This window comes from Enoplosus armatus, chromosome 3, assembly GCF_043641665.1.
Source record: "Enoplosus armatus isolate fEnoArm2 chromosome 3, fEnoArm2.hap1, whole genome shotgun sequence".
Lineage (NCBI taxonomy): Eukaryota > Metazoa > Chordata > Actinopteri > Centrarchiformes > Enoplosidae > Enoplosus > Enoplosus armatus.
This window is the reverse complement of record NC_092182.1, coordinates 5,403,311-5,424,001: the sequence shown is the minus strand read 5'-3', so window position 1 is coordinate 5,424,001 and position 20,691 is coordinate 5,403,311. Positions and strand designations below refer to the sequence as shown.

The window sequence follows — 20,691 nt, the reverse complement described above, 5'->3', positions numbered from 1 at the left end:
GCCCCACTGGAGAGCAGGTGTGACTGTCAGAGCTCTCAGAGATGGAGTAAGGAGACAGCAGGAGGTGGCGCAGAGGAAACAAAAAACACTGTCCTACCACCATTGTATACAATGTCATGGTCCTCGGCAGCGCTATATAGAGATGGATGATGTATCATTAAAATGTCCACGGGTGATGGGGTGTCTAATGTGGTGGAGAGCTGAACAGTCAGTGGTCATCGGTAAATCTATTGTCGTGGTACAGCGTTCTTAATCCTTATCAACACTAACAACAGTGTCTCTTGTATGACGCTAACTGGTGGAAGTGGGAGGTAAATCCATCTTGGATGACAGCACTGGTTCCATACTGGTCAGCTGGCACTGCGCTAATGTGGGAAAGCAGTGCCAGTGATTTACACCCGCTGTCTCACCCCACAGAGAGAAGATCGCCTTTCACTGGTGGCAACTGTGTGGCCTGGACCTGACTAAGTGACCTTGGGCAAAGGGACAGAGGACGCTGCCTTCATGAGTGTAACAACAGATCATATTACTATAACAGGATGGAAAAGTGGAAATACATTTGCGTCCTCACTAAAGTAAAGTAAATGACCTAATTTACTTTTGATATTTTGGTCCAATGACTTTCCAATGAAGAGTTTGTTATGTTTCTCCACTCGTCTAATTCAGGTTTTCCCTTTAATTTGTCGCCCATCTGAAAATATGATTGTTTGACCATGACAAAACATGCAAATACTCAGGCTCCATGGGAAACAAGGCTGTTTATGATTCGTTATTATCGCTATCGTTTTATCGCCATGGCCTAGTATGAGCCCTGCTAAATATGGGAATAAAGAGCATTTTACTTTTCAAATGATGATACAAACCCTGAAACATTTTCCAAACATGCCCTAAGTGTTTTCATGGAAGCCACTAATTCCCTAGTGAGGGATTCACATATTAATAGAAACATATTATTGTGCCCATCTCCACCCTAACAAGGAAAAATTCCTTTGGATTTAATGATCAGGCTGATTAGACTAAGCAGCTCACTGTGGGAAATAGGCACAGAATGGAAAGGACACTTGGCCTCGACTTCTTGACTTCTTCAATGGCAGACGATATAAATATTTTCTGTTAACAAAGCTTGCCAAAAATATGAATTGTGAGCACAGAGAAGGCCATATAAAGAAACAGGAGATAAAAGATGAAGAATCCATATGGGATGACACTGCTATTGCTATGAAGACCGCTGGGCCCGACTGTACCCGTGCCAACACCCTCATGTGACCAAACCAAGATGATACTCACTGATCAAAGCTGACGCGCTGTTGAGCTTCGGGTCGTAGGAGCACTTTCCCTTCCCAGATTCCACTTTGCCCGGCTCCAAATGGAAGATTTCTTCCTGAAATGGAAAAATCGTATGGAGACGGCAATAAATTCAGCACTCTTCATCTTGTCACTGTGATTCCCTTGTGTAGGGAAAATGAGGCACAAACGTGCTCCCTCTGACTCCTGTGGGACCTATACGGCCTGATGGGGGATGAAGTATTAGAATAATGAGCATGCAGTCATACAGAAAAATACATGCGGGGAAAGCACGGAATTTCTAATCCATCTCTATGCCAGTCTACTGCGGAAAACAATGTCTCGTGGGCTGCTTCTCTCGGCATAATAAGCTGCATGCCAAATATCTCTCAGCTTCTTGGTGCCTATGGCTGTGCAGGCCTACCGCTGACACCTGTAATCCAGCACAGTGAAAACAAACCTAGGATGGAGGCTGGATGACTGATGCTCACTGCTCGTGGCATCCCTGCACGCAAGCACTGAAAGGTGATTGGCAGGAATTTGCGTATGAGAGTGGGGGAAAATGAATCAGTGGCATGCAATGACATGTCCTGTAGCTCCGCCTCACAGACCAGAGCATGTCCAATCCCTATTTTTCTCTCCCAGCGGGTACAGAGACAGAGACATCTCTGTCACTGTCCATCAGCACTAAAGCAGGGGAGAGAATATGGCACTGTGCCAAACTCACTTCATTGCATCCCTTGTGCAATTCCCTACTCATCTTTGATTAAAATCACCACTCGTGCAAATAAGAAGGTGCTGGCAGCTCACTCCCAGCCATGCCAGATGTTGATGTGTTAAAAAAGGTCACAAACATTTATGTGTACCAGAGGGAAACTGTGCCCTGAACATGTTTTTACAACCCTGCTGTAAAATGTGACCCTTCAGAAAAGTTGCGACATATTTAAAAAAGAAATCTGACGAAAAAACAACACATTTTCAAAGTGTCCCACTTCACCTAAAGCATTTATGTCCTTCAAACGTCCCTTTCTGTGTTTCAAAGTGCTTGGAGAGCTCAAACAGTAGAGACATGTTCAAGTATGTGGCTCTTTTATTTCCTTTGCTGCGCAGCTAGTTGGCTACAGATGGCTGGTGTTTGCTCTGGGCTAACAGAGCCTGCTGTGGGAGTGGGTCAGATGCTGACTAGTCCTGCCGCCTCTGTGGGAGAGACTGCACCACATTCCTACAGAAGGTGGAGGGCTCAGTGGGGTGAAGGACTGATGGGTGGGACATCCTGCACACACTGTCTCAGTTAAGCGGGATGAATGATTCGGGTATCTGTCGTTCATGGAAGCTTCTAAATATAAGCTAAATAAAAATGAATACGCCATGCATTGAACAGCAGTGAAAGCCTGTCTAATTAAATTTGTGCTGAGAAAAAGTCAACAGATTTTTTTTAGCAGCCTGAGAAGCCATTTCCACTTGATAACCCAGCTCCCATGCAAAATATGGCATTTAGCACAAATGCAAAGCACGAAAAGGACAATGACGGGTGCTCAGACAATGAGGCTCGCACAAAGGGAATATGATTGAAACACGGGAGAACAAAATGACATGAAATGAAATGCGATTCCATATAACACAAAACCTGAAGATTGTACACGGACCGGAAAAGATGCATGCCAAATGTTAACGGAGATAAACAAATGATGGTTAAGTTAAAGATGGTGTTGACAAAAATGTGCTCAGACACAAGAGAGAGGGTGCATGCTGCTGGTGACCACGAGCCCAGGCAGTTATGCAGGGCTGCGGTGCAGACAGGGCCCACATCGCACCTTTAGTCCAAGTGTCTCGTGCACCGCGCTGGGTTCAGCTGCGCGGCTAGCCCTTCCTCTGGCCTGGGCCATCTGCAGATACATGGACGTCTAAAACAAGAGACAGCAACACAGTCTGGATGTTACGCCACTGATGAGGAAGGGTCGAGGACCTTCCTGACCTCCATTTGCATCTCGCTTGAATCTGTCCTGACTTCCAGACACGATGGGAAACTCCTCAAACCAATTCTATTTAAATTAATATCGTGCAAGCGCATAAGGAAAATATATATGTGAGTGTGCAAGATTGTGCAGGGAATGTGTGTTGCTTTATTTGACCAGATGGTGGAAAAGGCAACAATAATAGTTCTCTATCCTGTGGTTGAGTCAATAAAGGCTCTCACAGTATGCTACATACATTCCCCTCAAAGCTGCAGCCAAAGCAAAACATTTGGCTGTTACAGTTTACAAAAGCTGTGAGGTTCCTACTTTAAGCGCCGGAGAACTTAAGATTATACCCTACAGTGGTGTAATCAAATGACAACAGTCCGTCTGAATGTTGAATTGATAATTAATGATGAAAAGTTCCCTTATGTATGTCAGAACATGTGTCTGTGTGGAGTGTATCATTTCATGTTTTTACAATCATAGTTAACTCCCCAGCCCAGCTGAGAAGGGTGCTTGTGGGGGGACGACTCAGACCTGTCCGTTCATTGTGCTGGAGAAAGAAACAGCCCTCTCATTAATGGACTAGAACTGGAACATTCCACTGGCACCCCATAATGGGAGCTCCCACCTCCAATTACCCAACATCTCACATGGTGGAGGCTGGCGGGTGGCCTGGAAGGGTGCATGAAGGGGTGGATGGATAGGCGAGCAAATGGATGGAAGCCCTTCGTTAGCAGGGTCATATAGGAACCGGATGCAACAAGGGACTCATGCAAGCTGCGCTTGCCGTTGCAAGTTCTGTGTCTCGAGGGAGAGTCCGATGGGAAATTTACTTTTTATTTATCCCTTTTTAAAAAGCCCCCTGGTCATCATTAGGGAACAAGTGTGATATTCAAAGAAGAGTGAGGTGTTCAAGGGGAGTATGGTAGTGATGCCTGGCTTGGTTTAGGAAATTCAAGAGGTCCCATTAAAGGCTGAGTCTAAACAGAGTAGCTTTAACAGCTCACTGGGGATGACAGCTGTGTGCTGGTGGAGCTGTGCTGGCTGTTTTGCCAGACGTGGAGACATGGTACCCCGAGCAAGCTTAATGATGGAGGGAAATCATCGTAAAGGGAACCTAGCGTAAGGTGGATGGAGGAGAGTAAGAACTTGGGTAAGAGAAAGAAAAAGGGAGAGGCCGAGCAATGCCATTCATGATGGAGATGAAAGGAGAAAGCTGTTTGCTAAGCTGATGTACCGAGAGATCACCTTCTTGGGTTTAATCCTAACCTGAGGTTTGCGTCCGCGGTTGACAAAGGTACAGACTGGATTGTAAGCTCCTGTCCCACAGACGTACAGTTGAGTCCGGTTCCACGGCTCGACCAGACGGATGAAGTTTGCACACTCCTCCTGGAGACACAAAGACCAGAGTCAATTAAACTGCAATAAACATCTGAACGAAAAGCCATTCATAGCCATATTTTACTGTTACCCCTCCAGCAGATTTACCAAAAGTCTAAAAATAAAAATAAACCAGTAATACGTATATATATATATTTGGACAATATATCAAACTATCAGCCAGTGGTGTTGTGCTCCCCACCCAGGCCTGGCAGACGGGAGGATGGCGAGATTGACTGGACTTCTGTGCTCTAATCCATTCTTGTCTCCTTGGCTAGACAGAAGGGAACCAGTGCTTTTACTGGGCCAAGTCCGAACCCCACAGGTGAGTGCCATTTTTACTGGTGCCTCGCACTAAAAACCAATGTGCACAATGGAGGGAGCTGTGTGCTTCTAATGCTAGGCATTTGAAAAACTACATCTTTTCTTTTTCGAGTTGATGGAAATCACCTCAGCTGAACAACCCTGCTGAGGTTATGAGTGCTGTCAACAGGCGTACTTACATTGGCGTCCTTCCCACTCACAAGGCACTCCATCCTTCTTCGTTCGGACACTGGCCAGTGGATCTGCCAGGGGGGAACAGAGGACATTTTATAGTTACAATCCAACCTGTTATACATCACTGGCATTTATGAGATTTCTGGGCTAAAATTGCAAAAGGGATATCCACCCAGGCTGCTATTAGTCCCATTGGGATTCTCATAACCCAATTACAGTGTTTTAATGACCCCCACACCAGAAAAAGTCCACTCCAACAAAAACTAGATGTGAGCTAAACAAAATGGCTGCTGCTGCTGGGGCAATAGAACAGAACATTTTGCCCTGGGGGAAGCTGTTGTAGCGTTGAGGTAAAGGCGCTTGCTTCATCCCAGTGTAACGGCCCATTTGGGGGGCCAGAGTTTGAGGGTGAGGGGAGACGGAGCATGGGAATGGTCTTACGATATGTGGGTCCTTGTTGATGTCATGGAGGTCCAGGGACAGGATGTGGTCCTTGCTGCCGACATACATGCGGTCATGGTCCTCATCCATGCGCAGGATCCGGTAGTCAGATGTGTTGAGGAGGTAGGCGAAGTGATGAGCAGTGCCAGTGGATCTCAGCTCTGTGTGGAGGCAGAAATATATCCATTAATGACAGCTGTGGTGCACATGCACATTTTCACACACAAACACACACACACACGCATGCACAACTGACACATTCCTCGTGCCACTCCTGCATACCCGTGTGGAGTTATCTGATGGTTTTCCACCATCACTGTTGCAACTTAACACCGCACATTAGAGACAAGTGCTACTGAGTGTCTGTCACACTGTGTTGATGGCTTAATACCGCCTGAGTGGATCAGAGGATCTTGACAGCCTCTCATCATTGGCTGTCTCAGACAGTTAGATATGATGTCTCCTACAAATTCATACCATGAATGAGGTAGGGTACGGTGCATATACTGAGTTTAGGAGGGTTTAAACTGCTCCATCCCTAGTTGGACACCACTTTCTGAAGGTCAGGGGGGTGTGCGCCTTTGGTAACACAATGCAGTCGACATGTCCTCTCATGTCGAGAGTAACCCAATCTTCCTACAGCTCTGTGAGTGTTTGTTTGATATGTTCTTCTTGGTTCAGCAACCACGTTCAGGCGGGGCAGAGAGGCCACTGCTAAGACAGCAAAGGCCCCATGCCACACCATAGACAAACACACTCTATAGGGGAGAGGCATTAGAGGGTGGCACTCACATATTGTTGGACAAATACAGAGGTTCAATTCAAACAGCAGGAAAGTCCCGTTTCACTGTGTAGCTTTATTCTACAACCAACAGACCACAGACAGCCGAAAAAAGGAACCATATTTTGAGGTTACCCCGAGTTCTTCTGTGTTGATTTAGCAGCCAAAAATGTGGTGAAGGGAAACCAGACGATAAACTGTCAAATACAGTTAGCTTTGTTTACGAATTATATATCAGAAAAGAGGTGGGCTAGTGTATAATAAAAGGAAGGAAGTGTGAAATGTAGTCAACGTGGGGCGTCAGACCTTAAAAGCAACACCCTAGACTTGTAAAAATAAGAATCATTTCAAGATTTGAACCTTTTTTCGGGCAGTTGATGAATAACCACATATTTTTTGCAAGCTCTGTATGTGCAGTCATGTTTGAAATTACTGCGAAACATTCCTGTGAGGTTGTTAGCGGGTTCTGCTGAAGTCTGGACACCAAAGCATGCAAAGCCATCAACATGTCCACCATTGGGCCTTAAAATAAACACCATCTAGAGACCTTTTTAAACAGACTCCCTGCGGAATCTGATATTACCAGTCTTTCCAGCCAGATCTAAATTTAACACGGGGGTTACGTCAATAAGCAAAGATTAATAGCATTAGATCTGCTATATTTGTACAGTTTGATTTAATAACTGTGCCCACCAAAGGTATGTTTACAGGTCAGCAGAGTGATTGACAGCTGTCAGAGCCCACAGCGGAGGAGCTGCAACATGTGGTCGTACCCTGTGATTATTTGTGTTGGAGACTTAAGTTGAATGATGAGTCCCTGTACACTCTAGCTGTGTTTATGTGTGTGTGCGGATAGAGTGAAACACATCGGATAAGAGCGCACACACACACACACACACACACACACACACACACACACACACACACACACACACACACACACACACACACACACTCCGTAGGCCAGTCGAAGCCCTTCCTGAAGCAGGTTGTCAGCAACTCCTCAGTGTGTGTTTGCTGTCAGAGAGTAGCTGGACGGGACCATCTGTCAGCTGAAGAGGGAATGTGAACAGTGCATAGCAACAACACAACCCTATAGAGAGCCGCAACAACAAACTCATCTATAATCTAATCTCAGAATCATATGATAATGCACATGTAGTCCACAGCATGTCCAAATTCTACGTCACAGCAAAAACACGGTCCACTGTGCCCACTTATCCTCCATATCTAATTGTAATGTAGACTAATTCACAGAGAGCTACGCCTATTAGATGATGGTGTCGAAACCCTTGCAGAACACCACCTGAATTTAAGACTTAAGGCTCTATAGGAGTGATGCTGCACAGGATACGGAGCTCATTCTGAAGCCCAAATGCCATTGGACCTTCTAATAGCATAAGAAAGAGTTGAGACCCTCTGGCCAAGAGTAAAAAAGAAAAGTGTGAAGTCATTGTAGCTATTAGACATCATCCCCTATTCTGTCAGCCTTTCTCAGCTCAGTCCCAAAGTCAACCGTCGCCTCAGGCAGCGGCACATGGCATTGTGCTCCTATGAAATGTTGATGGAGGACGTACAATGGCAGCAGGCTGAGCTCGGCTACTACACTGCCCCGGAGGTCAGGCCGCCTGTGGAAACAAGCACAGCAGGTCCCTGGACTGAGTCCGCTGCCACAATCAGCTTGGAAAGGACACGCAGAGAGACTGATGCTGCGGGGGTGGCTCGCTGTGGTGGTGCCTACACTGAAAAGATAAAGAGGAATTTGTAGGGTTGTGTTCAAGTATGTGGTAATTCCCAGGAGGCAGCAGAAGCATGTTTTCGCTACATTACTAACATGTTTGAAGGGCTGGCACTAAGCTAAGTTTCAAATGAGCAAAAACAAAGGTAACCTCAATCTATTCAACCAGTCACATTTTATATTCGCTGCTTCCCTTGCAACACACAACTGCATGCTCACGGTAGGAGATTACAATTTCGAACAGGGAAAGCTCAGAGAGGCTGAACCGCCGCGCTCTTTGTCAGCCACATTAGAGCATGACAGCATTTTCCGCACACACAGACTTATCCTGGAGATTTAGAGGCTGGGAGCAGTGTACAAGTGTGTCTATTAGAGCCAGATAAACTCTTAAAGTAGCCCATTACTGCGTGTACGGTTTAGGTTCACTCTGGGGGGTCTGCACACACACACAGCGGGCGCTTTGTTTTCGGGAACGCACTGCTTCCCCCTGAGGAATGGCAATGGCTCTATTAGAGGTGAAAGTAAGCCGGTGAGGGAACCTGATCCTCGCACTCAATGTCTCCTTACTCATTCACTTACTTTTTTTTTTATGCTAGTACGCTTGCACTTGCACGCAGGTAGGAAGAGGACAGTTAATGAGACCTCACTCATTTCCAATCTTTCTCGTTCATGTGCAGAAGCAGCGCCCATGTGGTACTAGACGGGGATGTTGAGTGATTACACGGGAGTCCACCCTCTTCAGTCTGCTGAACACAGACAATCCTCTCCTCTCTCCCCCAGCATCTCAAGGTGATGCTGGCTGACGCAGCCCACTGCCGGTTCCCACAACTCAACACTCTGCTCTGGCTGCAAGAAAAGCCTCTGCCAGTGTGTGAGAGCAACGGGGCTGAGTAAGATGAGTCCTGAACACATTCGAGTTCAATGTGAGCATGAGAGCCAGCTGATAAACAGATCATGGCTCTTCTCATCTGCTTGATAAAATAATCACCAGTGGAAAGCAACTAAGCACATTTACTAGAGTACAACAGAGTACACTTTTGAGTTCATTTGAAGTATTTTACTTGAGTACTTCCATTTTCTCCTACTTTATACTTCACTAAATCATTTCAGAAGGAAATACTGTGCAACATTTATTTCACAACTCTAGTCACTTTACTGATTAAGTTTTACATAAAACAGTACACGATACGCTAAAATACAATTGCATTGCTAAAGATTTAACTAGTGTTTCCCATCGTTTGGGCACGTGACCCCATATTTTTTCTTATTTCCGACCCCATTAATAAACTCACAACCCCTCAGATTTATTGTGAGCCCCACCCAGGGGGAACCACTGGACTAAGCCACCTAATTGTATGTAAATTAGTTAAAACTAGCTCCATCTCAACCAGCCACAACAGTAAACTGTTACATGCGCACTGATCCATCAGCAGAGGACATTTTTCTGCATAATGATTTCAGTATTTTAAGTACAATTAACTGATAAAACGTCTGTACTTTTTAAGAGGAATTTAACATGCAGGACTTTTACTTGTAGTATTTTTATATTTTGGTATTTCTACTTTTACTTAAGTAAAGTAGAGTAAGTAATGTTCAGTTTTGTGTTTATTTGACACCCAGAATAGTAGTAGAAAAGTAGGTTGACCCTCCCTATAGAAAATAAAATACCCAAATCAATTCTGCCGATTCATGTGCTGAGCCACATATAAGTGGAATATAGACACAAGCATCAACATATGATCTGAAAGTGATGGTTGTTGAGTTTTGACCATTAACGATGGGCCGTGTTCATCCGTGACCTTTTCCCAGCTTATTCACTGTCATATTCACTGGCCCACATCTCACTCATTATCCAGTGTTTATGGTTAGAAACATTGCTTCTCTGCACCAACATTAATTCTAATCGGTTGGGGGTCTTTTCATGGTCTTTGTCATACATGTACATACTTGTAAAGATGCTTTCAGGGGACATTGATGAGACCCTCTACGCACTTAAACCCTTAATAAAGCTGTTTATGTCCTTATACACACCATGCCTAAAGCGTCTCACACACACACACACACACACACCCCATCACAACCTGCTCCACCTCAACTGCTCCATGTCGGAGGTTCTGAGGTTCCTTGTTTAATCTCTCTGCTTGCATGTACAAATGCAAAATCTCAAATACAAAATTTGGCCTTTGCGTGAAGAAAAAAACACTGATTTGTTGAGCAGGGAAGTCTATCCAGTAGCACCGAAGTGGGGCCAACACTAAAACAAGGAGCCAAATAGCCAAAAGTAAACAGATGGTTTCTTTTATTTATTGGCCAATATATTTTCACTGCATTCATCAGATTTATTTCTGAGATTGAAAACAGGTTGCAGAGACAGAGCACCTAAGTACACTTCCCGTGTGCATATTAACGGCATGCATGCATGTTTGCAGACTTGTGCGAGCGTGTTTCTGGCTAAACCCTCCTTCTGTCAGTGGTCACTGCAGTGCAATACAGTGGTTGTACTGGGAAGTGCTGGATGTGTCCCACCGTCCGACTGCAGCCCCTTCCTCAGACCATTATAAATAAGAGTGTATTTTTGTCAGCTTGCCTGGTTAAATGAGGTACAGAAACATGGAGGGGAGACATGCCTCACTGTCAGACTGAGCCAGCCCTCCTCCTCCTGAGAGAATACTTGGCTGCTGACGGTGATCTCCGGGGCTGCAGGCCTGCATGTTATAGCATATCTCACCATCTTAAATTAATAGCCAGCGGGCCGAGTTTACTTTGGAAATATGTTTGGACAGGAAAAATTCACCGGCATGCAGTGCACTTCCAAGATCACATCCCCAGAAATAAGAAAGCACACTGGTTAATGCTGTCTTATATGAAATGATTTCCCACCATGCTGTCAGGGGAGAGAGAGGAGACTGGATTTTATGTATCATATTCAGCTGTTAATGCATCCTACTCCGCCGGTAACATCAGAACTTCCTCTCATTAAGGAACGATTACTGCATCCAGCGTGGCTTAACAGTACACGGCCCATCCCACTCAAAACCTTTCCTGGCAAATTCACAAGAAGCATCGGGGAAGTGATTGGATCATGGAAAACTCTGGACTGTGTTTAAACAAAACACTGAAGAGAGAGCGAGAGAGAGAGAGAATCAAGAGGGAGTAAATACACATCCTGCCACTTGACGGCACAGCACACACTCACTACATGACACTGATATGGGTGCTCCAGCCCACCGCATATTTCTCTGGTTTCAAATTGGGTAAATTAAAAGTGCAGGCCGCTGCCAGTGACAGTGCGGAGCATGTTGCTGCTTGAAGCCAGCACTACTCCCTGCAGAGAACTGCTGAGAGGTAAAGTGGACGGGGGGATGGGAAGAGACAAAAGTTTGCTGTCTGCTGCTTTGACACCGAACAGGAAGGGAGCGCTGAACAATGTGGAGCCGTGTGTGCAGCAATCACCTGCTCACTTCACAGGTCTGTGGTTTTCCCTTGCTGATAATTAGAAACTGCAGCCACCGCATCAGCCTGTGTCCAGAGATCACAGCAGGACCACAGTGAGGCACTAGAGCTGCAACACACAAGCCATGATCTATTCTACTGAAACACGGCTAAAGTGAAGAATCTCGTGTTAAAAAGGGGGGTTAATTCAGTCTTCTTAGGTTGTGTAATAACGCCACACAAATACCCCGTTAGCCCCTGGCACATCATAAGCAAGCTGCACTACCTGAGCAGTGTCCTGAGGCAGTTTCCAACCCGTCAGGGAGAGGCGCGTCAGTTCACACGCACCGGAGTGGCAGGAGTGATAATTAGGGTGTTTAAGAGGGGGCGGGAGGGGTGGCATGCGCTCTCACATCAAAGGCAGCACTTGTCAGGAATCCTGGCCAAATATTTTGAATGCTGTCAATGCAGGGGAGGAAAACTCCAGTTAAGACGGTCTTATTACTCTTCAGAAGGCACACTTCATTTCAACAGCAACGATGGAGCTCTGCACAAAATAGTTTTTTTTTGGGGGGGGGGGGGGGCTTACAAGGTTGCCTAGTTGGCAGTTGGGTTAACTTTTAATAAGAAGCAGTAGTGAGTTGAGACGCCACAGGCGACAGTGATGAGACTTTCTCATTCATTTAGTCTTAGTCAGTGAAATAGTTGGGAAGCATCTGCCGCCCATGAACCCGTATCAAGGTGCAACTGTTCTCTTGAGCACGGTTTAGGCTGTTTGTTATGTTTGTATAAAAAAAGAAAAGAAAATGACCCTGAGAGTCATGATGAGACTGAGCTGGTATCTGCTCTGCAATGTCAATCTGTCTTCATCCTACTGTAACATGGCCATCTAATGTTGCTTCAGCAGATTTCTGTTTACTTATCTATTGCAAACAGGCAAATCCTTCTCAGTCGGGAATATTCTTGGCTTTTCTGTGGGTGACGCTTTGGTCTGATTTGAATGAGTTGAGAAATCACAACTTAGTTCAAGCTAATGACATTTTATTCGAGCACATCGACTTGCTGTCGGGGGTGAATTAATTTGCACCTTCCTACAAAGTGTCCTGACAAAGCTGCAAAAAAAGCAGAAAAAACACAAGCTTTTTGTGACGGAAAAGACTGACGTGTTTACTGAATTCACGCAGCAGGAGAGGAGTTGGCTCCTATCCAGACGCCTGTATCTGAGAGCGGCTATGGTTCTCTCTCTTATCTTAATCTAGCAAAACTCTCTCACAGTGATTTCCTGTATCTACAGGATAAGGAAGTGCCTAATATAGGGGCAATCACTAAGCTCGCGATCATGAGGATGGAGATTAAGGTACCCTCTCCTGCATGTGGACAAGTGTGTGGCCGCTGGAACTGGCTGAACTGGCACCTGCGCCGCTTTCTTGTTAGCAGAGACATTTCTAATCAGCCACTCTCTGGCCCCACAGTGCCTTCTCCTTCAACAGCTCCTTTCAACACAACTTGTCTTCATGTCAAACATTTACGTGAGTTATTTGGGTTTGTGTAAGCCGCACGCTTCAAAGCCAGCGGAGAAGTGACACAGTTGCTAAAGAATGCCTGTGTGATTACTGGAGAGCGGGCACGAGGTTAGCCGCGCTGCTAAATGAAAAGGGAGCGATAACAGCATGAGGACGCAGCAGCTGCTCGCCTCGGCTTAGTCACTCTGTGGGACGGAGGATAATAAAAGCGGTCAGGGGCTCGGCCACTGTGTCACATCAGATAGGACGCGTCATTCAGCAGATAACGAATATGCAAGGGCACAGGACCCAGAGATATGATCTGACCCACTGGTAATGGCAACGGGCCTGGCCCACAAAAGGAATGGTAATCTTTTGTGATGTGCTCTCAGCGGCGTGGTCGAGCTTCACTGAATCCTCTGTGTGTGTGTGTGTGTGTATCTTGGAGGAGAGACAGGCTCTGCAGCTTGCTGCTAGGAGAGAAAACACAGACACAACAGCATGCCTGTACAAACACCTGCCCCATACAAAGAAAGCATCAACACAAGCAACTTTGCTCGCTGTCATATGACTTCATGACTTGGTGAAATTAACCAGGCGGGACACCAAGAACAGCATTAAAGCGCTACTCTGCACAGTTATTGCAAAACTGAAAACACTGTTTCGATCTCTGTGATCATCATTACTACTCCTGATCATCTATCTTGGTTTAAAGACTTAACTTCACATGTTCATTGCAAGATAAGTTACTCGTTGGTCATCTTGTTTAAACCAAGGCATGGCGGATGATGGGCCACACTTCTTAGTCCACTCTAAGGCTGCACCAGAAACACCTGACGCCACATCTGGGCCCCACATACTTTGACACCACGAAATGACTCGCCAAACCAGAATTATGATAATGATCAATTATGATTATCACTATTGATCCATGATCTATTGTGCCGTGTCAATCTGACAGAGCATAAAATCAGGATTGTAGTTTAGAATAGAAGTGATTTGACTCCTTGCTGGGCTTCACCAGCTCTTAAACCACAATAAAGGACTTGGCTATTTGTGGGAGGTTGTTTGTATTCTGTTGCTGTGGGCTCCCTCTTCAGGGAAAAGGTGTGACCCTCTCTTGTCTCAACACATGTTGAATGTGATCTGTCGTAATGCGCACTTAAAGCTCTCCCATATCGCACATCATTAACCGCCACTCCTGACCTCGCAGTGTCCAGAAGCTGCACCGTGATGCTCTGTGAGATGTAACACCTTACTGTTTACCAACGTCGCCACCTCATTATACCAGCGCCCCCCCTCCGCGACCCGCCACTCCCCTGCCGACCTGGGGGTGCTCACCCGCTCTATAATTAGGAGCCACTGTAGTGCCCCGCCCCTCCTCTGTCCAAACCCCCCCACCCCCTTTGCTAATGGCACCAATTTGTATTCACTGTCAGCTCTGATGAGCTCTCATGCAGAGAGATGGCCTTATCACAAGGCCTCTGGCTCACATCACCTAAGCCCCTCTACTGCTGCCTGCCAAACCCAGCGAGCTGATGGACAGGCAGGGAGGGTGAGGGGGCTGGGGTGGTTGTAGGAAGGAGGTGCACATTTTTCTCCATTTCCATGTAAACTCCCATCTAACAGCAGACAGATGGGCTTTGGAACAACACAAACTCGAAATCTATGACCAAAACTCAAATCACACATACCATCGCGGTCTTGTCTTTTAAGCTTGTTTAGACCTCAAACTAGAACCTTTGATACATTTAAAGCTAATAATGTGCACTGCTGGACCTGAGTCCTCTCTCCAGACAAATGAGAACACCTATCTCCCTCAATCTAGCAGAAACGTATAAAGGTGGGGATCCAGCTGAGACGGATGTGAAATGTGGAGAACTAGTAGGGAAGGAGATCCTCCCATGAGAGTCTTGATCTAATCGCACACATCTGCACAAACAGGGCTCTGTTTTAACTGACATGTGTTTTATTAACAGTCTCCAACTCAACAGTGACACATCTTGCCCCGTTCCCATTCTGCATGTCAGCTCCGGCAATCCTTCTGCAACCCCTACAAACCGACTGTTGTTGTGAATCAATTGCATTTTTCAGTCACAGGAGACAGGAGTAACCAAAAGGTTACTGGTTGCTGCCTTCATCCATCTAAAGAAATCTGAGGTTTTTTTTAGATCATTTTAAATTGTACAAATGCCCTAACCTGCTCTGGACAGGATAAAACCTACTTTTGCAAGGTCTGGTCAGCAGGGAGGCTGCCGCCTGGTCCAGGAGACGTGAGGAGGTCAGAGGTCGCTGGGCAGCAGTGGCAGCGCTTTATGTTCTGGTTTAATCTGGGATTAGCTCAGGGTCAGGGTTATCTGGAATCAGGAAACAGGGATTGCCTGGGGTAAAGTGGCATTACTGGATGGTCTGTCCAGAATCGCAATGAGCCTGTGTTCAACAGAGAGAGTGTATGTCGAGCATGACTCACTGGGCTCCCGGTTGTAACCTCTCCGCCGTCACTCTAACCCCAGCCCTGAGATCCAGCTCAGCGGAGATCCACATGCACTAAGACTGTGAATTACTACACCCTGTGAACCAATGAATCACTGGTATATGGTATCTGTCTAGCCACATTTATGTGCATACCTTCTGGTTTCCTGAGCACATTCACCATGGTAAATTCATTTTAATGCTGAGACAGGACAGAAGCCAGAGGAGGTAACAGGCAAGCATGGACTCAAGTGTTTGCATCAGAGGCACAAAGTAACAGCACTGCAGGATTATGAGAATAACTTTGAGGGGGCTGCCACAAAGACCAAACATAAAGCCCTGAGAGAAAGAGCCCTGTGACCTTTACCCTCACTTATCTTAACCTGGCCTGTCTCCGCTTCATGTCAGACTATAATCCCCATATACTGGACACACTTTACCGTCTCCAGTCCTGTCTGGTTCCAGAGGGTGTCTGCACCTGGAAGCTACGTCAGCTATGAGACCAGAACAACCTTGTTGTAACAAAGATGGATGTCTCTCACTCTCCCTCTCTCTGTAAAATATTAAAGCTAGTGAAAATGGAGAGGTCTTAAACTCAAGCACCACGGGAATGTTGAAAGAAATACTGAAACCCTGCTGTGCTTAACCAAAAACAGATCTAGGATACATGCAGGAGACAGTCTGAAAGATTGTTTAAGGACAGTGGCCCATTAAAGCTGAATTAATCCAATGTCCCACAGCAGTTAATGCCATGATTTCAGCCTCTGAGTTCACTTGCATTCAAACGTATGAAAGTTGTTGTCAAATTTCAGCAACAAAGGGATTTTTTAATAACTGAATCTACAGTGGATCTGTCATTTTTGTAAGATTCTGCTCCGGGGGTTTCCATGGAAAAACATTTACTCTTCATCATGAATGACAATGCCTCACATAAACATTAATAAATGTTGATCTCTGTGATATTTCTGGTATGATGGAGAATATCTTATGCTAATGTCAACTGCCAGACTCGACAAATTACATCAAAGGGCATCAAAAAAGGCTTTTAAGCTTCCATGGTAAGTAAGTCTGCATCCTCTGCAGTCCAAGTACTTTCCATCCAAAGAGAGAAAGTAACTGATTTTGTTTTAATATGTACCAATGGCGTAAAACAGTGTATTCTTGGTAGCTTGAATCCACGACTGAGGAAACTACGTCAAGCAGCGCTGAAAAATGTCTCAATCTCCGTGTCTCTCAGGTGCATCCTGACAGGCCAGTGGCAGATTTACAATTGAACAGGAACAGGATACAGCAACCTAATGTATGTGACACCAGTGGCCCACTATCATGCCCTGTGGTTATGAATGCCTTATTTGTTGGAGCAGTGTGGGGTCGCAGTGTGGGAGGCCAGTTGTTCCGGCCCCTTCCTGAGAATGACAAGAAGGCAGGACAGATTGTGACAGCAGCCATTGTGGCTCTGCTCCAGGTCTCTTTCCTCCCACCAGGCTCCCGCTGCTCCTTCACCCTGAGTGAGTGCACGCTGTGCCACCTCAGCGCTTATCTTCCTGTTCCTTGGGGGGCTGGGCGAAGGAGAAGTTGCAGGTTGGGGCAGGAAAGCTTTTACCATTTTATTTGCCATGTGGAGCTTCTCTGGCCCATCATCAGTCATACTTGACAAGGGGCAGATGATGTTGACGGAAGCAGGAGGCTAATGGGACATCCCTCTCGTTCATCCCTTCTTTGAACAGAGGCAGGTGATCATTTGAGTTCCGATGCGCCCCTGATTCCCAGGCCTTGGGGACAGGAAGAGGGATTAGAAGACAAATCCCATTTTTCCCCAGCGTATGTCAGCAGTGTCATCACATTTTGCCTCATCACTTACTTTCTCCAGTCAAAGGGCGCTCATCTGAAATCAAGGCGATTAGGCTTTTCTAAACAGCTTTGTGTTTTCGGCTGCCGCTGCCAGGGGAAGTCCGGACTGGTCTGCATCTCTAACACGTGCTCCCATGGGAATGCTGGGTCACAGGGCTAAAGCTGCAAGTATGCCTGTCGAATGGTCCAACGCACCTTTGTGACGTCCTATTGGGGGTGGGGGGGGGCTATGTCTGATAATTTCTGTAACTTTCCAAAACTGACAATCCAACATTCACACATCCAGGGTTTGAACTTATCTCTCAAGCTCTCTCTTTCCATTCTCGAAACAGCTATCCCTATCACTTTTCATGAGAACAAAACGAGCGCAACACTACGAATGCCTTTAGGAACACATTTGATTTCCGACACCTTTCATAAGAACTAGTTCTGTTCAGCATAATCCTGCCCTAACCCCTTCTGACACTAAAGTAGACCCCTTCAGAAGTTACAAGGCAGTGAAGAGCAAAAGCCACTGATTCCATCGTGCTCTCTGATGCTATAAGCCTGCTGTGCGTAAACCATGGTTGTTTTAAAGGGCCTTCTAAGACTCTAAACTCTTATCCTCTCAGTAGAGTCAGAACGAGATAATAGGTTCCCTTAAGACCAGGGAATCAATCTGGTGGTAGAAGCTGTCCCCAACTGACCAATTTATGACCAATTTATGTTTCTGTTATTATATATGCTATTCCAGCATTTTAGAACTTTTGCATGTTAATACTTGCATGTGGTCCATAACCCTAACCCTGGATGTTGTCTAGAAATACCAGTTGTTGTCAAATCCATTTCATTTTTCTGTTGTTTTTTTTCAAATTTGCACTATATGAGCGCATTACATCTGCCTGATTTTTTGGGTATTCATCATTTAAATTTAGTCTTCACCTATAGTTACTTGGGGCTTTATCTGCGTTAAGACTTTAATTTTGGCAGACCACGCTCTACGCCCATGTAAGGTGGTGTTAAGGAGATAGTGGTGCACGGGGGGTGGGGGGGGGGGGTGTTTGCAGGGTCAGCGAGTTTACCAAGCCGATTTAGCCATCCCAGTTTGTCACTGGTAATCTCCCTGCAGCTAACAGGGTGATAAAATCAGCCCGATAACTGCAGGAGATGGATAAAGAGAGAAGCAGACAGAGTGGGTGAGAGGGAGATGAGTGTGTGTGCATGCCTTCTTGGACCTCATCCCTCTGTCTCTCTCTCACACACACACACACACACGTACAGATAATATGCATAGCATGCACAAACACACGCGAGTTAAGTACCTCACACACAACAAGTGTGACTCGTGGCGGTTTAGACATGCGGCAGCTGGAGCAATTTAAACACACTGTAATCATGAGATGCAACAATACTGTGATGGATTCAAATTGAAAGTGTCCATTACAGCAGTTCCTCTACACACGCAAAACCAGCAAGCACACTAAGTAGAAACGAAGTAAGTCCAGATGGAAGGCGAAAGCAAGAAGCGTGTGAAAGGTTCGTATTGGTCCCTCTGAGGTGGAATATGGAGGTGTTTGCTTTGGCCATGTTGACCAAAACCTCAGCCCTTGGAGAGAAAAAGAGAGACACACAGCCAAAGCATCCTCGTTCTCTTCCTTCAAACCCCCTCGGTGCGGCCTCTTATTTTTCCCCTCACCATAAACACTTCATTTCTTTCCCAACTCAGGCAATATGCTTTCTAAATCAGGGGAGGCTTCTCCTTTTTTTCTCACATTCCCAGCCAAACAGAATTAATCCGAAGAGGTGGGACCTTTGTGAACAAAACCCTGCTGCCTGTCTGCCCCAGGAGCAATGCAGACGCATAATATTAAGCTCATAAGTGGTGAACTTGATGGGTCTTACCTTCCGCTGACAGCCCAGCAGGACCTCGTTTAGTCACAAGCTTTTATTTGAACACATTCAAAGGAAATGTGCTTGTCGAAATGTATTTAGTGACTTCAGGTGCGACTGAGTTAAACAGTAATGTGTAGTACCCCCCGTGGGGGTGAAATGCCACTCCACAGGTTGTCTTGGCTGAGCTCTAACCACGGGGCTATACATCTTCTTTTCAACAACGTGTATATATTACAGGAATCGAATGGCTAAGAAAAACACACACAAAAGTGTGATGTACTCATTCTGACTGAATTTTGCACAAAAACAGCGCCGCGGCTGTGTCCCAGTTCAATTAGCTGTGATGGCGGACAGCAACAGCTCATCCCTGCAGCATTATGTCTAGCCGGGTGCAGATATTCTAGTGGCACAAAGATCGATTTTCTCCTGTTTCTCCTTTCAGCCGTGCCTCTGTCCTGCTCTTGGAGCTGAAGTACCACTGTGATTGAAAGTCGTCCTCTCAGCTCGACCTCCCTCTGGTACAGAAAAGTCTGAAGAGACAAAACAAACCCTCTGTCTCACTCATCACTTGATTTCCCTGCAGCTCTTCTACACACTGAAATTGGCAAAGTGACCTTGATGAGGGGAATACCGACTGTCAATCATTGATTACCAGGACTTTTTACACATTCACTTAAGGGCTCCCCTTTCAAGTCTGATCAATATCAGCCAAAAAGTAGTCCGAGAGTAACACAGAGTGGCTATTAAGGGAGCACTGAGCCTCAGGGAAGATGGGCAGCCTATGCAGGAGAATGGGAGGAAGGAGGGGTCTCAGTACACAACCCATCAAATTGCACCAACAGATTTATAAAAAAAAAAAGAGACACACAGTGAGTGTTGGCATCCATCTTGCTGCCAACACAGGGACACAACAGGCCAGTGCTTAAGATAATGTTGGCAAGTGGCCATTGTCGTGCCCACTTGTTGACGTCGCTGTTAAGTGTGTTGTGTTTTGGCCACCATTTCTATTGATTATGCTACCATTGTACCCTGTCTGCTGAAATCTGGGAATGCATCTAAAAAGAAGTCTAAAAGGGAGCAACAAACACAAGAAGTCAGACAATTAGGCAAGTTGTAAACAAACCCGCTGGTTAGTCAAACTTATCTGGAAGAGAAAACAAAAGCAAAGGGTTCAATTATTACCCAAACTGTCTGTTGTAAACATCCATTATAGTTTACTTCCTGGTTCAACTTTGACCGACTGCACGCTCAGTTTTCTGTGCAGCGAGAGATTATTATGAATATTCTTGGTGTGCACTTAAATTGTAATTAACCGGAATAATCCTTTGAAAGCTTTTAACAGTGATCTCATCTGGGTGAAAAACACCTGTTAAGTATCTTTTTCTCCTAAATAGAAGCTGAATCCTCTTTTCACATGAAAGAACACCTGAGACCACGGGGTAAAGAAGCCAAGCCTTTTGCGAAACCACTGCATTCCAC

At 45.7% G+C, this 20,691-nt stretch overlaps 1 protein-coding gene across 1 annotated transcript in view; it reads right to left on the bottom strand.

Annotated features, from left to right (window-relative positions):
• sema3fb (sema domain, immunoglobulin domain (Ig), short basic domain, secreted, (semaphorin) 3Fb) overlaps nucleotides 1-20,691 on the bottom strand; it is a 65,613-nt gene that overhangs the window by 20,069 nt on the left and 24,853 nt on the right. The window contains exons 3-7 of the mRNA XM_070902672.1: nucleotides 5,565-5,725; nucleotides 5,129-5,191; nucleotides 4,515-4,634; nucleotides 3,099-3,188; nucleotides 1,288-1,381 (exon numbers count right to left, since the gene is read on the bottom strand). Coding sequence (XP_070758773.1) covers nucleotides 1,288-1,381; nucleotides 3,099-3,188; nucleotides 4,515-4,634; nucleotides 5,129-5,191; nucleotides 5,565-5,725 — 528 coding nt within the window. The remainder of the gene's footprint in view (nucleotides 1-1,287; nucleotides 1,382-3,098; nucleotides 3,189-4,514; nucleotides 4,635-5,128; nucleotides 5,192-5,564; nucleotides 5,726-20,691) is intronic.